This window comes from Condylostylus longicornis, unplaced genomic scaffold (assembly GCF_029603195.1).
Source record: "Condylostylus longicornis isolate FDR11 unplaced genomic scaffold, ASM2960319v2 ptg000100l, whole genome shotgun sequence".
Lineage (NCBI taxonomy): Eukaryota > Metazoa > Arthropoda > Insecta > Diptera > Dolichopodidae > Condylostylus > Condylostylus longicornis.
Window position 1 is genome coordinate 851,511 of NW_026578068.1, and position 24,105 is coordinate 875,615.

General features: G+C 22.6%; 2 protein-coding genes across 5 annotated transcripts in view; both read right to left on the reverse strand.

The window, feature by feature from the left end:
* Positions 1 to 19,020, reverse strand: part of LOC129614095 (protein mini spindles) — a 33,515-nt gene extending 14,495 nt beyond the window's left edge. For all 4 annotated transcript variants that reach the window (XM_055528490.1, XM_055528489.1, XM_055528491.1 and 1 more), the window contains exon 1: positions 18,776 to 19,020. The gene's annotated coding sequence lies outside the window, so the exon portion shown is untranslated. The remainder of the gene's footprint in view (positions 1 to 18,775) is intronic.
* Positions 19,021 to 21,077: 2,057 nt separating this feature from the next.
* LOC129614029 (uncharacterized protein CG16817) lies at positions 21,078 to 23,766 on the reverse strand. Its single transcript, XM_055528398.1, has 5 exons — positions 23,614 to 23,766; positions 23,202 to 23,285; positions 21,775 to 21,922; positions 21,602 to 21,710; positions 21,078 to 21,540 (listed from the first exon to the last, which is right to left on the reverse strand). Exons 1-5 carry the CDS (start codon positions 23,628 to 23,630, stop codon positions 21,416 to 21,418), a joined length of 483 nt encoding a protein of 160 aa, XP_055384373.1. The 5' UTR covers positions 23,631 to 23,766; the 3' UTR covers positions 21,078 to 21,415.
* Between the last annotated feature and the right edge of the window lie 339 nt (positions 23,767 to 24,105).

Genomic DNA, 24,105 nt, shown 5'->3' on the forward strand with positions numbered 1-24,105 from the left:
TAGCCGCACAATGTCTTTTTAAGTAAAATAAAAATTTTCTATCAATTAAAATTTTATATTTAAGTAACTGGAGTACGCTTTCAAAAAGTAGCTTTAAATTAAAATTGAACTTAAATTTTATACTACATTAAAATTGGGAAATTTAAATCATATTATAATTTATTGCCTTTGTCATGTACGTAGTTGAGAAATTTTTAATCAATATTCTTCTCTCGCACAATAATTTAAATTATATAATAAAATTGCATACATTTAGTAGTAAATTCACATGCTTAGTAGTAAATTTGTTTGTTTTACGGAGAATGAGTTTTACATATACTTTTAATTTAAATTTAAAATATTACTAAATATTACATATTAACATAACATTATGTATATAAATTCATAATTCAAAATTATGGAATATGACTTTGCGCCTTTTTCAATCATCTATGTACATTTTTAAAGATTAAATTTTTTACTTACAGAATTCTTGACAAAACAAAAATGATATTAAAAAACAAACTCATTTCTGTTTTGTAATAATTACATAAATTAAAAAAATTGAAAAAAAAAAAAACAAATGTTAAAAATAAATCAAAATTAAATTCCAAATGAAATGTACCGTCACATACAAAATAAGGAAGAGATTTTACATAAAAATTTTTATAACGAAAAATAATTATTGTTGCCAAAATCAAAATTATGACCTAATTTTTTCATTTTATTTTTAAAAATTGCAGCACATTTCTTGTTGCTTCTGATAATTTAACTTATAAAAAATTTTCTTCCTGTCCACAACACAAAACACTGAAGAAGAAAAATGAAATGGCTACAATAAGAGGACAGTATTATTGTAATAGTGGTTGGTAGAACGAGATTTTCTTCAGATACAACCATATTTCAAATATTGCTATTTATTATAAAATTATTTTGTAATTTGGTTTGAAAAAATAGCTTTCATTTTATTAAAGTGAAAACTTCAAATTTTATTGACAAAATTAGGTAAAACAAAAACATTTTTCTATCAATTCAAAATTACAGTAAAATATTTGTCTTCTTAAAGTTTTGAGTTTTCAATTAAAAAGAGTTAAAAAACGCATATTTTTTTACAATATTTAGATATTTACAAATTAAGTCGGACCATAAATACAAACGAAACAACTAATAACAAAGCAATGCGGGAAATTTAAATTACGTTTAATATTAACTTTGATAAAAATGCATAATTCTTATATTATAACACTTCTAAATAAACATATATGTATAATAGTTTTAATTTTTCTAAATAACTCTTTCGTTTTTTATATACAAATGTTTCAGTTTACTTACACATGTATCTTTACACAAAATCAACTACTTGCACATACATAACGTACATACTTATTATTAATAATCATAATATGAAAAGTATACCTTAATAATTGATTTTTCAAAGCATATTTTTATCAATACATTCTTAAAATACCCTTATGTCCCTATTTTATTAGAATGCATTCACATTTTATTCGGCTTTGTTTATTTGCAATTGTTTTTTTATGTAAAAATTATTCTCTTAACCTACTTCTAACGTATTATTACTCTTTCAATTTGTGTAGTCTCACACCATCACGGTTATACACTCCTTTTGTACATTTTTGCATAATTACATATTAAAAAGCATTACAAAAGAATTATGTATACTCTTGACTTATTGATTGAAATTTTTCATTCGATTACCTTATTTAATTTCTTTAAACTCCTTTTTCTCGTATTTTTTATTAAGAATTATTTAAATTAATAGAAACAGTGGCATATTGGAACACATGAAATTAGAAAATTTGAAAGAATTCGATTTGAATCGTTTTACATTTTAATCAAATATAATTCTGAAACAAAATTTTTGGTATGATTTTAGATGACAATTTATTCTCTTATATTATTTAATCCGGGAAAGAAACGAAGCGAGAAAGTTGATAAGATCGAATTTTTCTTGAATATGCTAGGGAATTATTATTGTAATTTAATATAATATAAATTTTTCATTTTCACAATACATACTTAAGTTTTTTTATTACTACATTCTTGTAAAATTTTATAAAAATTTAAAAAAACTTTTAAATCAAAACTTTACGAAATTTTTCTCCCTATTTTAAATTATCCATTTAAATTATGTGAAAAAGAAAAGTTATTTTAATTATCTGTGACGAAATAAAAAACGTATTTAATCGTATCATATCAAAGAAAGTTCCTACAATACATACATAACTACATACATATGGTTACGAAATTCAACTCTGTCTAAATTTTACTTTTGTATAAGCATAATACATAATATTGTACATAATTTATTCTTATTTATCAATTTAAGTAGAACATAAAACATAATAAAGTGAAAAATAAAAACATGTTTCCTGCAATTCCGTCAAATATAATTTTTAGAAATATTCATTTTTCTTTCACACATTTATATGTATATATAATTTTCATGATGAGACAGTGTTGAAAAATATATAAGAGAAAATCTATTTTTTAACGAAATAGTAGAACTACATTCGTCTTTATATTGTCTTTTAATTTAATTTTAGTAGATTCGAATTAACATTGTTTCAGGAATTCCACTTGTAAATTAGTTATGATAAAAAATAAAAAATCGGAGCGCAGTGCATTTAAAGTCCAGCTACTGATCCTTGATTAAATTGAAAAGGTTGAATTGCTGCGTTCACAGGTTAATATATGAAATTCCAAGAAAAATTTTTTCCATAAACATTTTCCAAAAAAAATGGTTAAAAATGCAAAATTGCTGCATAGTTAAGATCTAGTTGCAAAGACCAGAACTTATTTCAAAGTTAATCAATTCGTCACATGGCGAAAATAAACTCAGATGTGCAAATTTCCAGATTGTTTCCTCCAATTCGTTGGAGAAATGCATTTCCACTAAAAAGTAGTGCCATTATTATATACCCTCATTATTATTTTATGTAATGCAGAAAGTTAAAATCATTAAGATGTTTTTAAACACAAAATATGTACCATACATATTTTTGCGCTGAAAACTAAAGTTACTATCACTGTTTAAAAAACTAAAAATAAAGGAAAACAATAGGGAAAATTTAAATGAAAAAAAAGAAAGCAAAACAAAATTAAAAGCAAAAAAAAATTTCATAATTTCTTTAGTCACCTAAAAACTATTAAGAATTTTTGCCAAGAATGATGACAAGAATAACAACAACATAGAAAATAAAAGGCAAACAAATCATTGCACATTCAAATAAAAGAATAAGAGACGAGATGCTTTGCTGCTATACTATACTTGAACTATGTACATATGTATATATTTTAGAGTATAAATGTGCATCTATTTTTATAAAACCCCAAGAGTGGGAAATAGATAAATATACATACTTGCTTCTCTAACTTACTGTTTTAATGCACTTTTATATGTGCAGGAATTGATATTCTTCAATGCAATTGTAAAACGATTTGAAAAAAAAAAATAAATTTTAAAAAGATTATTTTTTATGTGTGACATCGCTACATACAACTTTGCATTTAATATAAATGCACGAATACACGGATATTACGTATGTACATACATACTCGTATGTAGGTATAATCTAAATTTAATTTACAAATTATAAAGAAAAAATTCTTTTTTCTTTTCACATAATGGGGTTCGATAACCTCAAAAACAAACTTTATTTATTATTTTGTTTGTGCTTTTCTTATTAAACATGCATATACATCTATTCGTTCATACATACATACATACAATGTAGTTTTTGTAGAAGAAAAATATGTCATCATACTTATTAAGAATGTTTTATTTCTAGAAGTTAAAAACTATCTACATACATCTAAAATATATCTATAAATATCATATGATATTTTCAGAGTTTAAAAAGGAAAATTGGCGCCAATATTATTTATTTCGTAAAGCTTTTCTTATAATGCAAATATGGACGGGAAAAAATGCGAAAAATTATGAAAATTTTTATTGTATATACTAGCCTGTATACATACATGTATGTACATATGTATGTTGATTACTGTTTTTTTTTACAAGCTTGAAAGCCTTTCTACTTTGCAAGAAAAAAAATTATACGAGTATGATAGTATACATACATATACACATAATTCAATCCAATTAGATTAAAGGAAAATGGCAAAAAAATGTTTATAAGGAAGTATTAGGAAAACGAAAATAGCGTTTTTTTTTCAAATTTATTTAATAAATTGTTGAAAATTCAAAATTATTGATTGACACAATATAATTAATATCAATTATCACGAATTAAAATTTCACAGTATAATTTTTTTAATTTGACAACTTTATAGCTATATTTTCATTTTTATTTTCAATATTTTCAATTTGCAAAAAAAATAATTATTAACATACAAAAATTTTATTTGTCCAATTTAATAAAAATACTTAAATTAAATAAATATTTTTAATTTAATAAAAAATTGTTTATTTGTGTTGAATAAAATGTGGTTCCTAAGATGCAATTTAACATAAATGTTAGAAAAGCTTGTGGAAAATAATTTGAAGCGATTTAAGAATTTTTTCTTAACATTTTTTTCAACTTTTAATTTAGATAGAAATAGCACGAATACAGGCATAATTTTAATTAGTATTAGAATTTTGAACTAACAATGGCCATGATTTCCATATTTGTAAAATATTTTTAAAGTATCAAAAATTATTAACTTGAAAATCTGAATATAAAAACTAGTTTTCCGAACACTTGAATTTAGCATTTAAGGTTTTTGGTCAGCTATTCGAGTCTGTTAAGGCATTCCCCAAAATTTTAATGGGCATTTCAAACTTTAAGCTGGCTCATCAAATATTTAATTTATACGAACTCGTGTAGCTATCCTTAGCAAAAAAAAATATATGTACCATTTGTGAAAGTTTGTCGGTATTTGTTTTATTAATTTTTCAGTTATCCAGCGTGCAAATCACAAAAGTTCAGGGCGTTAAAAAGAAAAACACATGATATTGATTACCTACGCAAGTTTTAAAAAGAAATATTTCCTCGTATCTTATTATTGTCATTAAAAATATTTTATATACGTTATGTGAATGTCAATATAATATGTAAGAAGGCGTAAATTGGCTGTACTTGAAATTAATCGATTTGCAAAATTTTATTAAGACAAATTAATATGTGAAGGTGTTTTTTTATATAAATAGCATTAAATAATGTTGATGAAATCTATAAAAAATATCTAAACCAGTTATTTATATTGTTTTAAATTTATTAAGAATCTTATAAAATCCTTCTATCGTACAAATTTTGCAAAAATTTTCCAATTTAATTGAAAAATTATAGAAAATTTAATTTTTACGCTGCATTCATAGCTTTCTAACCTAAAAAAAACCATAAGAGAGCCTTCACATAGCGTCACATATATAACACTTGAGAAAAGAAAAAAAAAAGCCTTTACTTCTTATTTAAATTGATTTTAATTAAATGTTAAAAATTGTTAATTCAAAGGTTTTTATTTGAGAATAATGTTCCATGAATAAGTTTTCCATTATTCATTCAGAATTTGTATAGTTCGATTCTATATATTAAAATTCTATTTATACATAAATGGAAATTCTCATTTTTATAGATACTTTAATTGATTTTCTATATTAGGCAATCCAACTATAATTAAAAATTCCAATTTAGTGAAAAAAATCTAATATAATTTAAAATAAGTCAAGCTGAACATTGATAAGATCTGCACCTATTTATTAATTTTTTTTTCTCTTTTAAGCGTAATGATTTCAATTATATGTACATTATATTTTTATGAATTGATATTTTGTTTGAAACATTTTCGCGTAACTATTAAAAACTTTTACCTTTTTTGTATGCTCATATACCTTTTTAAGTTAGATTAAATTTAGATCACATCTAGAACGTATTGTTTATCTCTGATTTTGCGTTTTAAGCGCAAATATTAGAATTAAATAAAATAGTTCGTTTCATTTACCATACAGTAAAATTCAAGTTAATTCTTTAAATAAATCAAATTTAAATGTTTCATATAATAAAAAACTAAATAGATTTCAAAAGTAATTCGGATATTGTGGACTCTCTACTATACATCTTATATGAGGAAATTAATTTAGTGAGAATAAGAAGACAAATTGATCCTGTCTGAATTTATTTTCATGCAATCTATGTATTTATGCACCTTTAAACTAAATAACTTACATTAAGTTTTTTTAAATTCACCATTTATTTTAAATGTAGTTAGTGACAAAATAAGTCTTACATTAAAATAAAATCAATTAACTATGCAATAAAACCAAAAATTTAAAAAATTATAGAAATAATTTTCATTATATTGGGATTTAACTTCAAAAATATTGAAATGCCGAAAAGAAATTTTCATATTCAATTGAGTTTGTCTATATACAGCTTGTTTTGCTTTAAGATACAATAGCATTTAAAAGAAATTTTTACCTTTATTTCCAATATAAAAATTATTTGAAATTATTGTGCCTCAAGCACTTTTTTCTTTTTTCATTTTGTATCTTTCTTCAAAGAAAATCAAGACTATATCAACTCCAGACTACACCTTTGAATAAAATTTATTTATAATACTTACTGTAGGTTTTTTTTATAAATGTCGTCATTGAAAAAATAGCAAGAGATAAACTTAAAAAAAAAATGGGAAATCTTTAAAAATTTCAATACTAATAGATATTTCAACCTATGTACCACATTGTAGGTATAATTATAAAATAATTTAAGACGTATGCTACTTATAAATAAAATTGATTAAATATACAATAAAGAAATTGAAAATTTTAAGAGAAAAAAAAATAAGTTGAAACTATATGAAAAAACATTAAGTCAATGTAAACCTAAAAAGAATACAACCATTTTTATGTTACAAAAAAAAAAATTAAAATGGAAAAATAAAGGTCATGACATTGAAATTTCAAAATGTATAATAAGAAATTTCAATTATTGATAGATATCTGTATTTTTGCGATGACTGACATATACATATGTTCATACATGTTTAAAAAAATCGATATAAAATAAATTTAAATTACTGCGGCAGAAAGTCATTTTATTGCGAAAAGTGTGTATAAATAAAATTTATTTTCGCTTGCAATAATGCAAAAATGTCAATATTTAAAAAATTATTGATCTTCATATTAAAGTACTTATACTTGGCCAAAAAAATGATTATTTACCATTGTACAAAACATCGTAAACCAGAATAAAAGTTCTTTTTTTTCTTAAATAAAACCTTACACCTCAGATAATTAAAATGTTATTCCCACTTGCAAAATATCTTTAAAATATATATCAAATTTTTTGAAAATTGAAATCACCAAGATCACAATAACCCTGATAGGAAAGAACTTACATTTACGATAACTTTGCTTATATTACTCTTGAACAAAAATCTTACTTAAATGAAATTTTTCTTTTATAAAACAGTAAGGTTAAATCACAATTTAAATTTAATAGTAAGTAGGTTTTGTTTATTTAAATTTCAAACCAATTTATTGCATTTTATTAAACATTTTTTATTATTATTATTTCGTAAATAACACACACTAAAATATGTATACATACATACATACAAAAAAATATTATTTACAAATTTATGATTGTAAAATTTTCATTTTACAAATTTCCAAAAGAAAAAAAAAAGGTACGAATACAAAACACCAGACCGGTATAAAAGTACACAATTACAATCAAAAAAAAAAACAAATTTTTAAATCCCAATAAGAAATTATTTAAAAAAAAAATTATTTTCAATACAAATTACATTTTACAAAAGTAAATAATAGCAGCAAAAGTGCAAAAACTTTACGAAATAAAAAAATAAAGAACGAAAAAAAAATCATTGAAAAATATCAAGGATATTTTCTCGATTTCCTTGGCTTTGACACAACGTAATGGCAAAGAATTTAAATTTTTTTTTTTTTTATTTTGTTTTCTCCAAAAAATTTAATTATTATATTTTTTTTCATTTTATTCGATTATTTTATTATACGGTTATAGATATTGTTATACGTATACGCCACCATCACAATGTTACGTTTATAAGTACATAAGAGAACAAAAATAATAAAAATTGTATACGGAAAAGAGAAAATAACCACAATTTATGGATTTTATTATTTTTTTTTCTTCTTCTTTACATTTTTTATTTTATTAATTTTTTTTTACCGTATTTTAAATAATGATGCTGCGGAATGTTTTTTTGATATTACGCTATCAAAGATATAAAACAATATTTGAGAAGTTGTTATTAAATTCTCTTTGGCACATTTTTCGAATATTTTTCGAAAAGAAGAGAAAAAAATGTGCTTATTAATTTTATTATGTTTGTTTTTCAAAAAAAAATATTTATACATATTTACCAGATGTCTTTTATTATGGAAAAGTTTACAATTTAAGTGCATATTTTATTGATTTTTGTTAAGCAAAGTTAAAAAAATACTTTACGTTACTAAAATTACATTAGCCCATTTCAAAAACATAGATTTGTTTTTGTAATTTATTATTGAACAAATGGAGTGAGCTTTGAGGTGAGCGATTTCTGTAGACTGTTTATTTTTTTTTTCTGATTTCAGTACCTTTGCTTTTTAGTTTTGTAAAAAGATTAAAATCGAAATTTTTAACTAATGCTGTTATGGTTTAACTTTATCATTTATATTAATTTCTTCAATTACTAATTTATAGAATTGCATTCCAAAATTTGGTAATAATTAGCAAATAGTCAATGGTAATAGTAAAAAATTCAATTCAATAAATTTACTACTAGTAGATAATCAAGCAATAAATGCAATGCCAACAATTTATCTTTGAATGACAAGACCTACATGGTACAAATTTTATTTCAATCGACTAATATATTAAGAAAAAAAATTTTATTTTTTTCTTTTTGGCTTTTTTTTAACCTTTTCTCTCAATACTAACTTGTTTATTCTTTATTTTGATTTTTGGATGAATTTTGAACTAATGACCTAATAAATTGAAAATAATTATGACGATTATTTTTAAGTGTATATAAAAATTCTTATACAATAAATATATATGTATGTGTAGAGATGTATATATACGTATTATAACAAAAATTCAATTTCATTTAAGTAAGACGATTCCAATACATTTATTAAAAAAAATTTTTTTGTGTGTTAATACATAAAAAAATTGTATTAATTAAAAATGAATTATCTAATCTAGATAATAACAAAATAACACGTTCATAGAATTACACTATACGTAAATAAATTAAGTATAAAAATTTTCAATGTATACATATTTGGAATATCAAACTGCAGCTTTGCTGTTGGATTAAAATTATTGATTGTGATTACTGATTTTTTTTTTAGAAGAAAGTACGATAATTCCATACAGAATTGAATAATTAAACATTGTATTAATTTTAAACTTTCCTATTAGTACTTTTGTATTATGCTATTTTAATTTATAAATATTAAAAAAAAAAACTTTATAAAATTTATATTTAAAATTAGAAAACAAGGATCATGACAAAATTTATTTGACTTCTCTGATTGATTAAAACCTGCACTTGTGTACTACATCAATCAAAAGCAATTCTCATTCGAAAACTTTCATTTTATTTGAAAAGCAAAATATTTATTTTTCAAATTATTTGTATATATATAAACCAAATGTTCCTATACATTTTTTTGGTAATTTTCATTTCTTCTACACCAAAAACAATTTTTTTTTTATTCTGAGCACGTTTATCTGTAGCAGGCAAACAAAAATGTACTTTTCAAGAACACTAGACGTCTATTGTGCAATATTTTTTTTTTATTATTATGCTTCCAAAAGACAATTCACATTTAAATTAAAACTGAATTTTCGCAATTGATATAATATAAAATTCAATTCACGGTCGTCATCTGTTAAAAATAAATTAAATGAATTTAATGTACATATATGTTCACATAATATAGGCAACTTTACGATTTTTCAAAATTATTGCCATTTTTTATTTTTCAATTTTTTGTTTTTGCTTTTTAAATATGCCCATATCAACAATATGTTTTAATATATAGGTTAATGACATATTTAATTTTTCCTATTTTGTATAAATACTTAATCAATAATTTTCAAAAAATTAACGAGATCAATTTTGCGAGCTTAAGTTTTATTGTTCACAAATAAATTTATTATTTCATGTTTTCCGTTTTTAAATTGCAATAAAATTTTCATTGGTTTGATAAAGTTGTATTCCCAAAACCTAAAACCAATCGAAATTAATATAAAATTTCCAAAAAAAAAAAAAACGAAAAACTTATAAAATATAAAACTAATAAAAATTATTTCCAAAGAAAATTGAAACATTAATATTATAAAGTTGCGAATAAATAGTGTGATCTAGCCTCGTACACATATGGAGTACGCACAATTAATTGGAAGAAAAAATTTTGGTAAATTAACGAATTTTTTTGGCAAAGTTGGTCAAATATTCCAAAATACGAGTAGTTCTTTTGATTTTTAATAAAATTATCAATAAGTATTCTCACAATTTAAATATTAATTAATTATAAATTTACATTTGTTAAAAACAATTTTAAGATCACATATTAAAAATTTAAGATTCTCTTTTGAATAATTTTCACAACTGATTTGTCATATCACAATTGCCCCATATATTCAGGCTATTAGTCCTCAATATTAAACTTATTAAATTTTAAAATTGCTCAATTAAAATACTCACAAACCTTGAGTTTGAATATAATTCTATTACATGAAAAATTGAGAATACAGAAAAATGACTATGGAAAAAATAGAGCAAAAATAATATGAGAATTTTTTTTATAAACAAAACAAATACTAAAATAAATTAGAATTTTTTATAGCTGAATACTAGAAATTTTATAAGTACTTTTACTGCAGCATTTTTACACTTTTGAGGTGCAAATCAAAGACTTAAAATATATAAGAATACATGAACTGCATCTTGATAAAATAATACTATAAGTACAATATTAAATTACAAAAAAAAAAGATATTTTTTCCCAAAAATAAAAAAAAACTGCAAAATTTTTAATTAAATTTTAAAACTACTATAAAAACAAATTTAATTGGCCAATTATAAAAGACAGTCTTAATTGCATATCTATTTATATATATATATATAAATAAAATGAATGAACTTTTGCGCAAATAGAATGGAAATTTTCTTTAAAAGAATGCAATTAAAAGAAAATAAAATTAATGTACGCACTTTTTGTTTTGTTCTTCTCCTCGTCCCCGTCTCCATTGTCTCTTTGTCGTAACTCTCTAATATAAATTTTTTTTTTCATATCTTGTGCAGTATTATTTATAAATTACATATTATAACAAAAGAAATTCTAAATTCAACTAGAATCATATTGATTGATTAACAATATTGTCTTCATCTTCTATATATTTTACCATTTTCGAATAATATTATAAACATTGCAGATAAATATTATTATTTTTAGAAATCTATTTAAAGAAACAATTTAATTTTTAGAAAAGAAAAAAGATATTGTATAGATAAAATTAATGATTTGTTCTTTCCTTTCTTTTCAAAAGAAAAAAAAAATCTGCATTTTTCAATATTTTATTAATGTTTGAACTTCGAAAATATGTAGTTTAATAGATATAAGTTTTCTTAAGGGTTTTAAATAATGCAGCACAAAATAATAAATTTCTATTGTATTTAAAAAATTTCCATTCTTTTTATAGTCGTTATATGTAAAGTGAAACTATAAATTAAATTTATATTTAATTTAGTACTAAGGACAATACAACAAGTACAACATATTATTGGTCAGAAATAATAAAAATTCATTTCAATTGCCTTTAATACAGTGGCGCATTTTCAAAGTCACATCAATTTTAGCAATTCTGCTCACATTTCCACACAAAATTCCAGTACATATAGACAAATATCAACAATGTTTTCATACAGATTTAAAAAATACTGCTTGTACGGAAGTTGTGATGCATAGTCGAGCAAAATAAACTCTAGTTACGTATATAGGTATATATGTTTCAGAATGTAGGCAGATTATTACAATAAATATGTTTAAAGAAAAACAAGAAAAAATATCGAGTTTCGACCTTGTCCAAAAAAATTATATAAATATGTACCATCAAATATTTAGATATAGTAATAACATGAAATAAAAAGGTTTATTTTAGAAATGCATTTTTATAGAATTTGGATTGCTTGCTGGTTATTCTATTCTAACTAAATTCTAAAATATGTATATGTAAAAAACATATAGTACTAAATACTGTTTTCAAACGCAATAAATGTATTTGTAATTTTGAAAGCAATTTAATTTGCAATTATTGTTGAAAAAGTTTTTATTTAAAAAATTTATTAATACTTATGATTTAATTTTATAGTCAGTCATTCTGATAACATATTTATTTCTAATTTGTAAAGCTTTTATTAAAATAAATTTTAAATTTTAAAAATCATACTTTTCAAAATGGAAATTTGCTAGTTAAACGGTCCATAAAATGGGCCATATATATTTGACCATAAAATTAATTGTGAGGAAGAAAGTTGATATTTTAATTTTTATAAAAATAACATCGCATATCATTCTAATTCTCACTCATACTTGTATATGTATTTTATATATAACAATTAATGTACAACTAACCATATTAAACAATGAATTTTATTTTAAACATATTGTGATACGCTTCAAGTGAACTTTATTATATTATGCGTTAATTACTTTGTATTATGTATTTACTTAGAGAATTGCCATGGTCATATATAAATATGTACATATGTATATGCAATGTAAAAAAAAGTAAATTAAATTAGTTTTAATTGTGCTTTATAGCAACACAGTTTCCATTTTGAATACAATTATTAAATCGTGATTACAGTTATAAGTACTGCATATATTTATATTTTAGGCTTAAGAGTCCATACGGATTAAATTAATATCTTCACGCAAGGTATAACATTTCAAACAATTTTGAACAAATTAAACCATACGCCACAATGCAACTAAGGAAGCGTAGCAAAAAAATTTTTAACAATTTTTTTTGATTTTTTTTTTTCTGAAAATTTTGAAATAATTTGTAACTTTATACAAATGTATATTTAGCCAAACCAAATCGAACAACTTTAATAGCAAATTACAAAAAAAATCAAATTTAAAAAGAAAGTCTTATAAAAACTTAAGCATAATATAGTAAAAATTTTTTAAATGCCAATTGCAAAAGACAAAATTAAAAATACCAGAATTAATCGAAGGTGATTTGTTAATACTTACGCACTAAGTTCAACTTAAGCAAGAAAAATTATAATGTACAAAATTATTATACAAAAAAAAATTATTTCTAAATATTTTCATTTGAATATTTTAATTATAAAATTGTTCTATTTAATATAAAATAAATAAACTAAATTAAAATTAAGAAAATTAGTTGAAGTTATAGCTTTCCTCACAAAATATTTAAGAATCCACGAAAAATAATTTTATTATGCCCTGATATAAATAAAGCACATTATTTTTAGTCCATAAAATTGAACAAATTTTTAGTATCTACAATATCATTAAATCTAAAAAGCATTAACTTCTTCATATAATAAACATCAAAACAAAACGCCAAACGGTTCAAATTATTATCATAACCAGTTATGCATTCATACATATGAAGTATGTATGTATATGTACGGCTTGAATATCTAAAATTCAAATTATTTAAATTATTTTTTAATATAACACTTTTTGTTAAATTACGCACATAATTTATTTTATAAGCCAACATAAAAAAAATAAGAATATCAGATAAAAACGATAGTTAAAAAGAATAATAATAAGAAACTATCAACCGGTTTAAAATTAATTTTGTTGTCTTTTGTTTCATGGAAATACAAAAATTATGAATCACACACAAACAATTGTTTTGAACAGCTGATAATTTTTTTTAATTTATTTTATACTCGTAGGATTTAATCGAAAGTATTCAAGACGAATATAAAATTTTTTTAAATTTTCTCTTCAAATTAATTTAATTTTTACATTAATAAAATTATCACTAATTTTTGTTTATTTTAATGAATTAAAAATGTTTTTATCCTGGAGAAATAGAACATAGAATTTTTAGATCCAATTAAAATTTACTTTTATTCTTTTAAAAAAAAAAAAAATTAAGCTGTTGCAAATGACACAGTATGTCACTATAATTAAAAGTGATTTCAAATGACAAACACTCTAAATATGAATGGCAGCCGCTCAAATGCATCTATTATTTGTACTAAAATGTAAAGAATACTAAAAGACTAAAATTTTCTATTATGCGTAGACTAGATTTTCTTTCCTCTTTCCCTTAGCCAGTCGCATATAAAGACAAAAAACTGAAACTAGAGCAGAGAAAGAAAAATAGAAAAAATATATGACAAAAATATAAAATGTAATACTAAAAACAAAAAAAAAAAAAAGTAAAAAATGAAAATAAATCATGAAGTATTTTTTTAATCAATATTTTGATTCGCCTACATTCAAATAAAGTAGCAGCCAGAGCAGTTGTTTGATTTTCATTTTATTTTCAATTTTCATTATTATCATTTTTATTTTACATATCAAATATGGTACGTTCAAGTCTGTTTTTTTTTTTTTATACTCGTATAAAGAATCAATACCAGATTTAGATGAAATTTTTTTTTAATATAGAGACATGTAAAACTAATAACATAAATGTAAATAAAAGTTATATACAGTAACTACTATTAATTTTGAAACATTGAATACATTAGATGCGTATAGTAAATTTAATAATTTTGAATGTAGACATTAGCAGTAAAGATTTAGCAGTTCTATTGGCATGAGATCGTTAGTTTTTTTCTAATAAAAATTTCTAATAAAAATGAGCACATTACAATCAGAAGAAAAAAATCAAATAATAAAATCAATTTCAAAATTTGAAATTCCGTACCGAAAAATGAAATATTTTTCAATAATGCCCCAAACACCTCAAGTTATGCTACTAACAGAGAACACTGCGAATAAATAATATGTATCCGTATTAATATAAATTGTATGCATATAAACAAAAGAGATCAAGTGTTACATATAATATCACTAAATATTGCTTGTTCATTTCAAATTTTGTATTGCACTTTATGTTTTTTATCTTGAACAATACTTTCGATTATTAATCAAGTAGGTAGTTCTGCAATTCTAATTCATACAATATAATTTATCGGCACTTTACTGTTATTATATATACGTTTACACAAACATTTTTACAGGTAAAAATTAAAAGTTTTATATATATAAATGCTTACCTATATAAATGATACAAATGTACAATAAAAAAAAATATGTTGATTTTCATTGAAAAATTTTCTAAAAAGGAAATATTTCCATTTACAACTTTTTTTTCTTCCAAATTTAACAAAATTAATAATAACTTGTTATTGATAATATAATTTATAATTAAACATGGGATCGAACATATTTTTCGTTGAAAAAGGAAAAATTGAATTAACGTTAAACAAAAATATCACCATTTATATTAAGCTTATCATTCAATTGTTTAGAGAAGAGATAATTGAAGCAAGAAACTATAACAGAGTATGTTAATATAATCTTCGCGATGAATCTTAAAAAAAATGTTTTTAAAATTTCACGTAATTGAACTATTTTGTAATAGTTGTATTACGTGAAAATTAGTAACAATATTTAAGAAATTTAATGAAGAATAGAAATGTTTTATATTTCAGAATTTAATAAAATTGCAATGTCATTCAGCTAGATTTTTCTAACAATATGAAAATGAAATTTTTTTTTCATGTCCAATCTCAGTAATTTATACTGGAAAAATGAAATAAAATGAAATTCATAATTATAATCAACAGGTAATTTGTTCATTTTTTCTTTGTTTTTTTTTTTAACTACATATTCAATATTTTTCATAAGTGCATTGAACTCTTACAACAATAAACAATAATTATCGTTAGTCAAATGTGAGTATACATAATGATAGTTATGAGTGTCACTACTGTATTGCATACCATAATTTACTTGAATTGAAATGTAATTTTTAAAAAAATTTTATATGCATGAAAAGGAAATACATAATAAATTAATAATATATAATTATAATCATTTTTTCCGTACTATTTAGAATATAATATGAATACTTTTATAAAAGTATTTAAATATGCGGTTTTATTCATATTTTTTTTGCTGTAGTGGACACCTACTTATTAAATTCGTACAAAAACCTAAAATATTTTAAATCCTTTTTGAAATATTTTTTAGTTTTTTTATTTTAATTAATTAAATATTTGCGCGTACTATGCACGTACTATTAAGACGCGTACAAATTTTTATGATCAATAACTTTTAAATTATTTTAACAAATAATACAAATATAAAATTACCACAAGTACGTGCTTTAAAAGAAAACAGAGAAAGGATTTTTTTTTTAACTGAGTTCACTTTACTGATTATTATTACTGATGATAGTATGTAACTGGGTGTCAGTAACTATAGGTAATTGTGGTAGTAATAATTGTGGTAGTAATACATATTAGATAAATTTTTCATAGAAAATTTAAAAGAAAGGAAATTATATTTTTACAATTTTGTTATTAATATGGAATTATCAATATTTGAAAAAAAAAAAGCTTTTTCTAAAAAAACAATATTATTTCATGCAATATGTAGCACTAGCGTACACACATGTAATATTATTATTATTGTTATTCATTGTTGATTTAATTTAGAAAAATCGATAGAAAAATAGACATTATACTAAAATACCCCCTTTATTTTCATTTCCATTTCAATTTGTATTATATAGGTATGCACATAAATAATTTCTTGTCATTTTATAATATATTTGAACTCAAAACAAAATTAACTACTTATAATTTGGCTTCCCATGTTTATGAAATATAATATTTTTAGAAAATTTACACACTTCAAATGTGCATATTAGGTAGGCATTTACCTTAATATATATATATATATATATATATATATAACTATTTACTTTATAACTTTGGAGTTTTTGTTTATAAAACTAAATTACAAAACTACTAATTGCTGACATGTGAAAAAATTTGCAACAAAAGAGTTTAAATTAAAATCTAATATTGATGAATATTAAATATTATATTTCATATTATGTATTATAATTGATGACTTTTATGAATAAGAAACATAAAAAAAGTTTTAATAGCCATGATTAATAATATCCTATTAATTGCCTGTTAATAATACTTTTGGATTATGTATCGAAAATTCTAATGCAATTACAATTCGATTTTCTTTTTACATGGTATGTAGATAATAAAATAATAACGTGTTAAAAATATAATAATAAAAAGAAACATAAGTAACCTATCTACTTTTATAAACAATAATACAAAATACATTTTAGGACTGTTCGTGGTCGAAAGAAAACCTATTTCAAATTTTAGCTAAAATTATTTTTTCATATGCAAAATTTAAGTAGAAAAATTAATTAGTTTCTTTTACAAAATATCTTTAAATCTATTGCAAACAAATTGATAAATTTCTCATAAATTATTTCTTTACCAGCGACATTTTTGTTAATTTTTATTTAAAATCTATAAATTTAAAATAGTTTCAACAAAAATTATTAATATAATATCGGGTAACTAATATCCCGATTCACTTTTATAATTATGGATCTTTTTCATACATAATTAGGTATGGGAATTTCAATTTATATTATAAAACTAATAAATTACCATATTATAAGATAAACAAAAAAAAATCCAGAATAACTATACGTAAAGTACATGGAAATTAGAATGTACCTACTTAAACACATATATGTACATAGATATACTTACGTATAATACGTAATATGTATACACATAAGTAATTGCCTAAATATTTACTGATGTAGGCGGTATACCCACTTACTTAATTTTAAAATTATTAAATTTTGCAAGTAGTGATGTATTTAGGTACGTTTAATATATCAATTTATTTTAAATTATCTTCACTACATTATAATAATGAAATTGTAATATATCAAATGCTGACTGTAAGTTTTAAATAATATAATATCTATGTGCATACGAGTATGTATTATGCATGTAAGTAGAAAGGTAGGTAGGTAACTACCCAAAAAGCATTATTTGATTTCATACTATTTCTAGAAAAGGGTTTGGTTTGACAATTATTGTTTCAAATTGATTGTACATACATATAGGTATTATAAAATTAATAAATTTTAATAAATTTCATTCTGAAATATAATTTTTTTTCGTATTTCAATAAATTAGATTACTGAAATTGTTTCTTATGAAAAGAATATATTATACTAATAGGGTAGGTAGCTCCTTACTGTGTACATATATGCATGTATATATGTACATATGTATGTATATAAACATGTTATACATATATTAGTCATTGATGTATTTTAAAGTCAAATAAAACGACATAAACAAACTAATTAAAAACTAACACGATACAAATCTTCTTTAATTAATTTTCAGACAAATTTACTTGTTTCAAAGCTTAATCAGAACATGAAAAATTATTTCAACTTAGACAATTTGCTACAACGTTCATGTTCATTCTCATATTTTTTTGCCGCTCAATACTTAGCATAATCCACCGCCCCTTTAACGGTTTTCCAAAATATATTCATATATGTACATATTTTACTTGGAATGGAACTAAAAATAATATTACTGTATTTTCAAGTTGTTCCTTAATTTTTTCTTTTTTTTGGAAAACTCAATAACTTCATAATATTAAATATAAATGTATAACTATATCTACATAGTGACATACAGCGCAATCACTTACCTTCCTTTTAAATAAAATTCAATATCCAAAATCCCCCAAAAAAAAAACCAATTGAAAAAGCAAATAAACTTAAAAATATAAATCAAAAACTATTGCTACACTTTTCACATTTATCAGAAATTTTTGTATTTCAATTGTTTTATAACATTCACAGCAAAATTTTTAAAATATTTAAAACTTTATATTTTCTGAAATATTTCTTTTTTTTCTTCGAATAAATGAAATGAAAATTTTACTTTCTTCTTCCTGCCTGAATAGATGAAAATATAAATGTCGCAATTTTTCTCTTTTTAAACAAAAGTGTTTCCGTTTAGTTTGGAATTAATTGTCATTTTTTTAAATTTTCTGTTAAAAGTCAGTGACACAAAAATTTAAAACGTCATATTTGACTTTACATTCTCTTAAGTAATATTCCGTCAGATGTCTCTGTACGATTTTTTTTTTTTAATAAACAGTAGGTCTATTCAACCGACTTTGTGTTTGATACCTTTTAAAACAATTTGATGTGATTTGTATATAATTCTTTAAAAATTTGAACTTGAAATCCAAAGGCAACTCCAATTTACTCAAATGCACCTATTTTACATTTCTAAATTCTAACCTAAACCTTGTCTAAAATCCTAAAAATACTAAAATGTATTTTGTTAAACCTTTAGTATAAGGATATTAATATAATACAAATAATGAGAATATAAAACACCCTAGCACTTTTTATACCAAATCTTTATCTTTTTAGGTTGTTTTTTCATTTGTTATCAATGATTAGATGAAGGATCAAAAAAAAAACCCAAATCAATAAATTTACCAAGAAGGATGAATAGAGAAATATAAAATAAAAAAGCCAGCCAGCCAAAAAAATTTTTTAAGATAAAATATTGTGTATAATTCTACATCTTATTCCTCACATAAATTTTAATATTTTCATTTTGAAGTTGTTCTTATTTTGAAACTAAAATGGTATAGTTTTATTATTTTATCTCGATCAGCTTGTTTTGATTATGCTTTTAGCCCTTGTACCAAATGCTTATGTAATTTGAGCTTTATTAAATATCTTCAGTCTGACATGAAAAAGTCATCAGACTTAATCATAGATATAATCTTTGGTATTGTCTGTATACATATGTCATATATTTTGCTGTGACTTAGTAAAAAAATCACTTTCGACAAATGTTTTCTGTCACAAATGTTCATTTTAAAAATCCTCTCTACAAAATTGGTTGGGCAAGAGGAATTGAAACGCTTATACAGCCACTTCAAGAGTAAATGAAGTCTACTTTACGTCTAAAAGTTACTTAATTTGAAGTCGTTACTTGATTTGAAATGTAATAGCTGATGATCTGCGTGTATACTGTACTGATTGAAATTATAGTATTAGCTGACAAATATTATGTACTAATTTGTCGCGTGTATGCGGCAGATTTTCAAGTAATATTGTATGTATCACACTTAACCACCTCTGGTACCCACTATAATGTAAACTTCGCTATTTTATAATATCAATATCGTAATTAGTACATAAAATGTTATTTCCCCAAATCGGTTTTTTAATATAATAAAACTCATTTTTCTTAGTATACCTTGACACAGCTATTCAAATTTAATCACATAACTGAAGAAACTAAAACTTTAAATATTTGCCGGGATTATAAGATAAATTGGTTCAAAAATATAATTCAAAAACCTTAAATTACATACATTACAGTTTAACGGTTTGTTTCGTATCAATTTAAAATCAAGGTGTTTTTTAAATTATGTTTCTTTCTTAAATTAATATAATACAAGCGAATTTTTCATGCAAATTCAATATACCGTTTGGTAGGTTTTTATTAATCAAAATTGGATATAAGGTTTTTCCCCATAAGTCCTTGATAAGTAAGCTTACATATGTATGTATTTAACTTCTTGCCCATTTTCTATTAGTCGTATCACTTGACGTGGTAGATTGCTAATCATAAAACTTGAAATTTTCTCAATAAATAAATACCAAAATTCGAAATTATATAAAAAATTAAATTCTTTTCAATAATATCCCATCACCCTAACTGATATGATCACTATGACCTTCCTCCATTATTCAAGTGTCAAAAATATCAAACTACATTTATGTATGGATTTATTTAGGTTGTTGAGTCTTGTATAAATTCAAGCCTGACAAAAATTTTAAATTAAATACTGCAAAACAATTTCTAAAGTATCGAAATTTTAATGTTATACATATATGAAATGAAATCAAATTAGATCGATTTCAACATTAAAATTATGGGAGCAACACAATTATGAATAAGTAAATTACGTTTGTGCATGTATATATGTATGTATATTAAATTCAATTAAATAATTGTTTATAATTTTACTGAATCCGGCTTCAGTATTTATATTTCGGTTGTTTTTGTAAATTTTTAAACATTAGAAAAATCATGAAATCAAATTATAAAAGTGCATTAACCCTAAAAAAAAAAAACTTAAAACTTGCATTTGGTTTCCATTCATATTATGATATCCTTGATTCTTCATAATGATTTCAATTTCTGTTGATTACTTAATTTCTGTTTTTTATTCAAATTAATAATATTGATTAAATGATAAATGTATTAAGAATTTTTATATTTATTTATTAATCTGCTCCTCTTCATTAATATATTAATCTGATAACTGTGGAATATTTTCATCGTCTGAATCATCATCAAAATCGCCAAGATCCGGAAAACTAGGTTTACCATCTGGAGTTTTCATATTATTTAGGTAGTCATAAAAATCCGTTGTTGCTAAAAACGGTAGTAAATGAAATGAAAATTAAATTTTATTAAGAAAATTATTTATACTTACTGTCATCATAATCAGATCCTTCATCAACCCATTTATTAAAATCTACTTTTAAGAAATGAGGTTTCTTTTTATCATTTGTCAGTGTCGGCCAGTAAGGACCAGTTTCTTTCTACAATCCATAATATTTAAATTTAATCTCTAAAGTTTTGCATATATGTTTTTATTTAGAATACCTTACAAATGGTAAATTCCAAACACCTGCTAATGTTTTTTGTTATTACTTTTTCTGGGTTTATTTTATTAAGGAAGTTTAAAGTTACTTCATGTTGAATATTACCAACTACAGAAGTTCCTTTAAAAAACATACTATCTTCTGTAAATCTGTACATATACATATAAAAAAAAAAGAGCAAAAATTAAAACTTTATGTGCAATAGATGGAAAAAGTTCTCTACATAAGCTTTCAAAATAAAATAGCAAAAAAGAAATTGCTCATAAAAGTTTTGAATTTCTAATCCAATTATACAAGCAACATGATGAATTTTTATATGATTTTTTATATATATATTTATATATTTTTTATGATTTTTTATATATATATTTTTATATTTTACATTTGAAAGTTCGAAAAGTCTAAACTTTTAATACAAGACATCTATCTATAACTATTTAAAACGAGAAATGAAATAGCGAATTTTTAAATTTTATGTTAAGTACCATTTCAATTTTACTAATCATGTGAAAATAATTTCAACATACTTATTAAGTTCCTTTTTAACAATCTTAAATATTTGTTATGCAGGTTTCTAGGTGGGTATACCAACGTTTTTTAATTCAATTGACAAATATTATATTAAGAGTAAAAACAAAAAAAATTAATTTATGAAATCATATATGTATTACAATCATGGATCTATCGTTTATATGATTAGGTATTAATGTGTACATAGTAAGAAGCTTGGAAAATAAGTAGGAAGGTATACCTATACATGAACTGACCTTCATTAGTTTCATTTAGCTAGCTACCGTTATATTATTTCAGAGTTAAATTACCACCTTCGGTTATACATTTGAACTTTCCTGCACACATACTATTTTAAATTGCATTTACTTCCCGGTTAAAAATTTCTCATTTAGTAGAGATTTATTACATGGAACTTGTGTTAAAAACATATTTGATCAATTATAAAGCGCCCAAAATTAAAAATAATTGGCCTTATTATGAAAAAAATATATCGTACGATACACGATATTTCTAATAGTATTGCAATAAGAAATATCGTGCATCGTACGACGCATTTCTTTCATAATAAGGGCCAATATTATTAATAATATAATATGAAAACTATTTGTGTGTTTCAAGTAACTAGATTGAGTTTCTAATTCTTTGGTTTTGTTTAAGACTAATAAAATTTTAACATTTAGATATGTATAGTAAATAAGTGAATATTTTATAAGTATATAGTAAATAAGTGTATATATTAACAAGATTATAACTTAAAATGGTAAGGTACAAAAATGCATTATGTTTAAACTGCAAAGGTTCCGGGATCGTGATTGCCGAAGTGCAAATATTTAATTTAGCATTAATTAAGTGCATAATTCGATTAAAATTTATAACCTTACAACTTATGTATCTACTTATAATGGAATAACTTACTTGTAATCGACGTCCTTACATTCTACGTTAACAATTATATATAGCACATCGTTTCTTTGCGCCCATGATATTGATGGTGGCACTCTAAAACCAAAAAATAAAAAAATTATTAGATTTTGAAGCACTATAAAATAGTCTGGCAACTCTAGTCTCCAAGAGACAAAGATAGTCCTCCTGGAATATAGACCGGCTTATAAAATAGTTAGGAAAATTACTTCTCACTTCATTAATACATTTCAAACAATTTATATTTAATATTAAATTCATATATAAATAAATTATCAAAGATATTTGACAAAAATGGACGCCGAATTATGTACAACACGCGCTTTGATTTATACATTTTACAACCATATTAACAGACAAATTATATGATTAAAAATTATTTAATTTATTTCATTCACAAACTTACTTTCCGTTTGATGACATTTTAAGTTAGATCTAATATTAAAAAGTTCTCCAAATGAATGAATTAAATTTTTTTTTGCAGAAAGAACACCCAAAAACGCAATGATGGTTTTAATTTTTTTCCAACTAATGAAGTGAAGATAGCAACAACATGCTTAGCGACATCTGTTTTTAAATATAATAATTTTTAAAAGTAGCGTTTTTAAGAATTCTAGTTTGTGTACATTTGTTTCACATCTCATATTCTTCATGACACACGGACATTGTGCTTCCAACCAAAAAAATCAAACTAAAGATTTTCTTGTATATTATTATTATAAAGCTAAAATAATTTTTATTTGGATAAACAAAAACGCAAAATATTTTCGGATTTCCTTCTTTTTTCTAGCAACACCGAATGAGAATATCAAAAAATAAGTCAAAATTAGGCGCAGTGCAGTTTGCTTGTATATCAGTATTGTAAAAATAAATAATTTTATATAATATATCAGCTTTT

What these genes read in the sequence shown, in the direction of transcription:
- LOC129614029 (XM_055528398.1), bottom strand. An exon ending in TGGAATTTACCATTTGTAAG is followed by an intron (nt 21,711 to 21,774) that starts GTATTCTAAATA and finishes TATGGATTGTAG; the next exon opens with AAAGAAACTGGTCCTTACTG. An exon ending in AGGATCTGATTATGATGACA is followed by an intron (nt 21,541 to 21,601) that starts GTAAGTATAAAT and finishes TACCGTTTTTAG; the next exon opens with CAACAACGGATTTTTATGAC.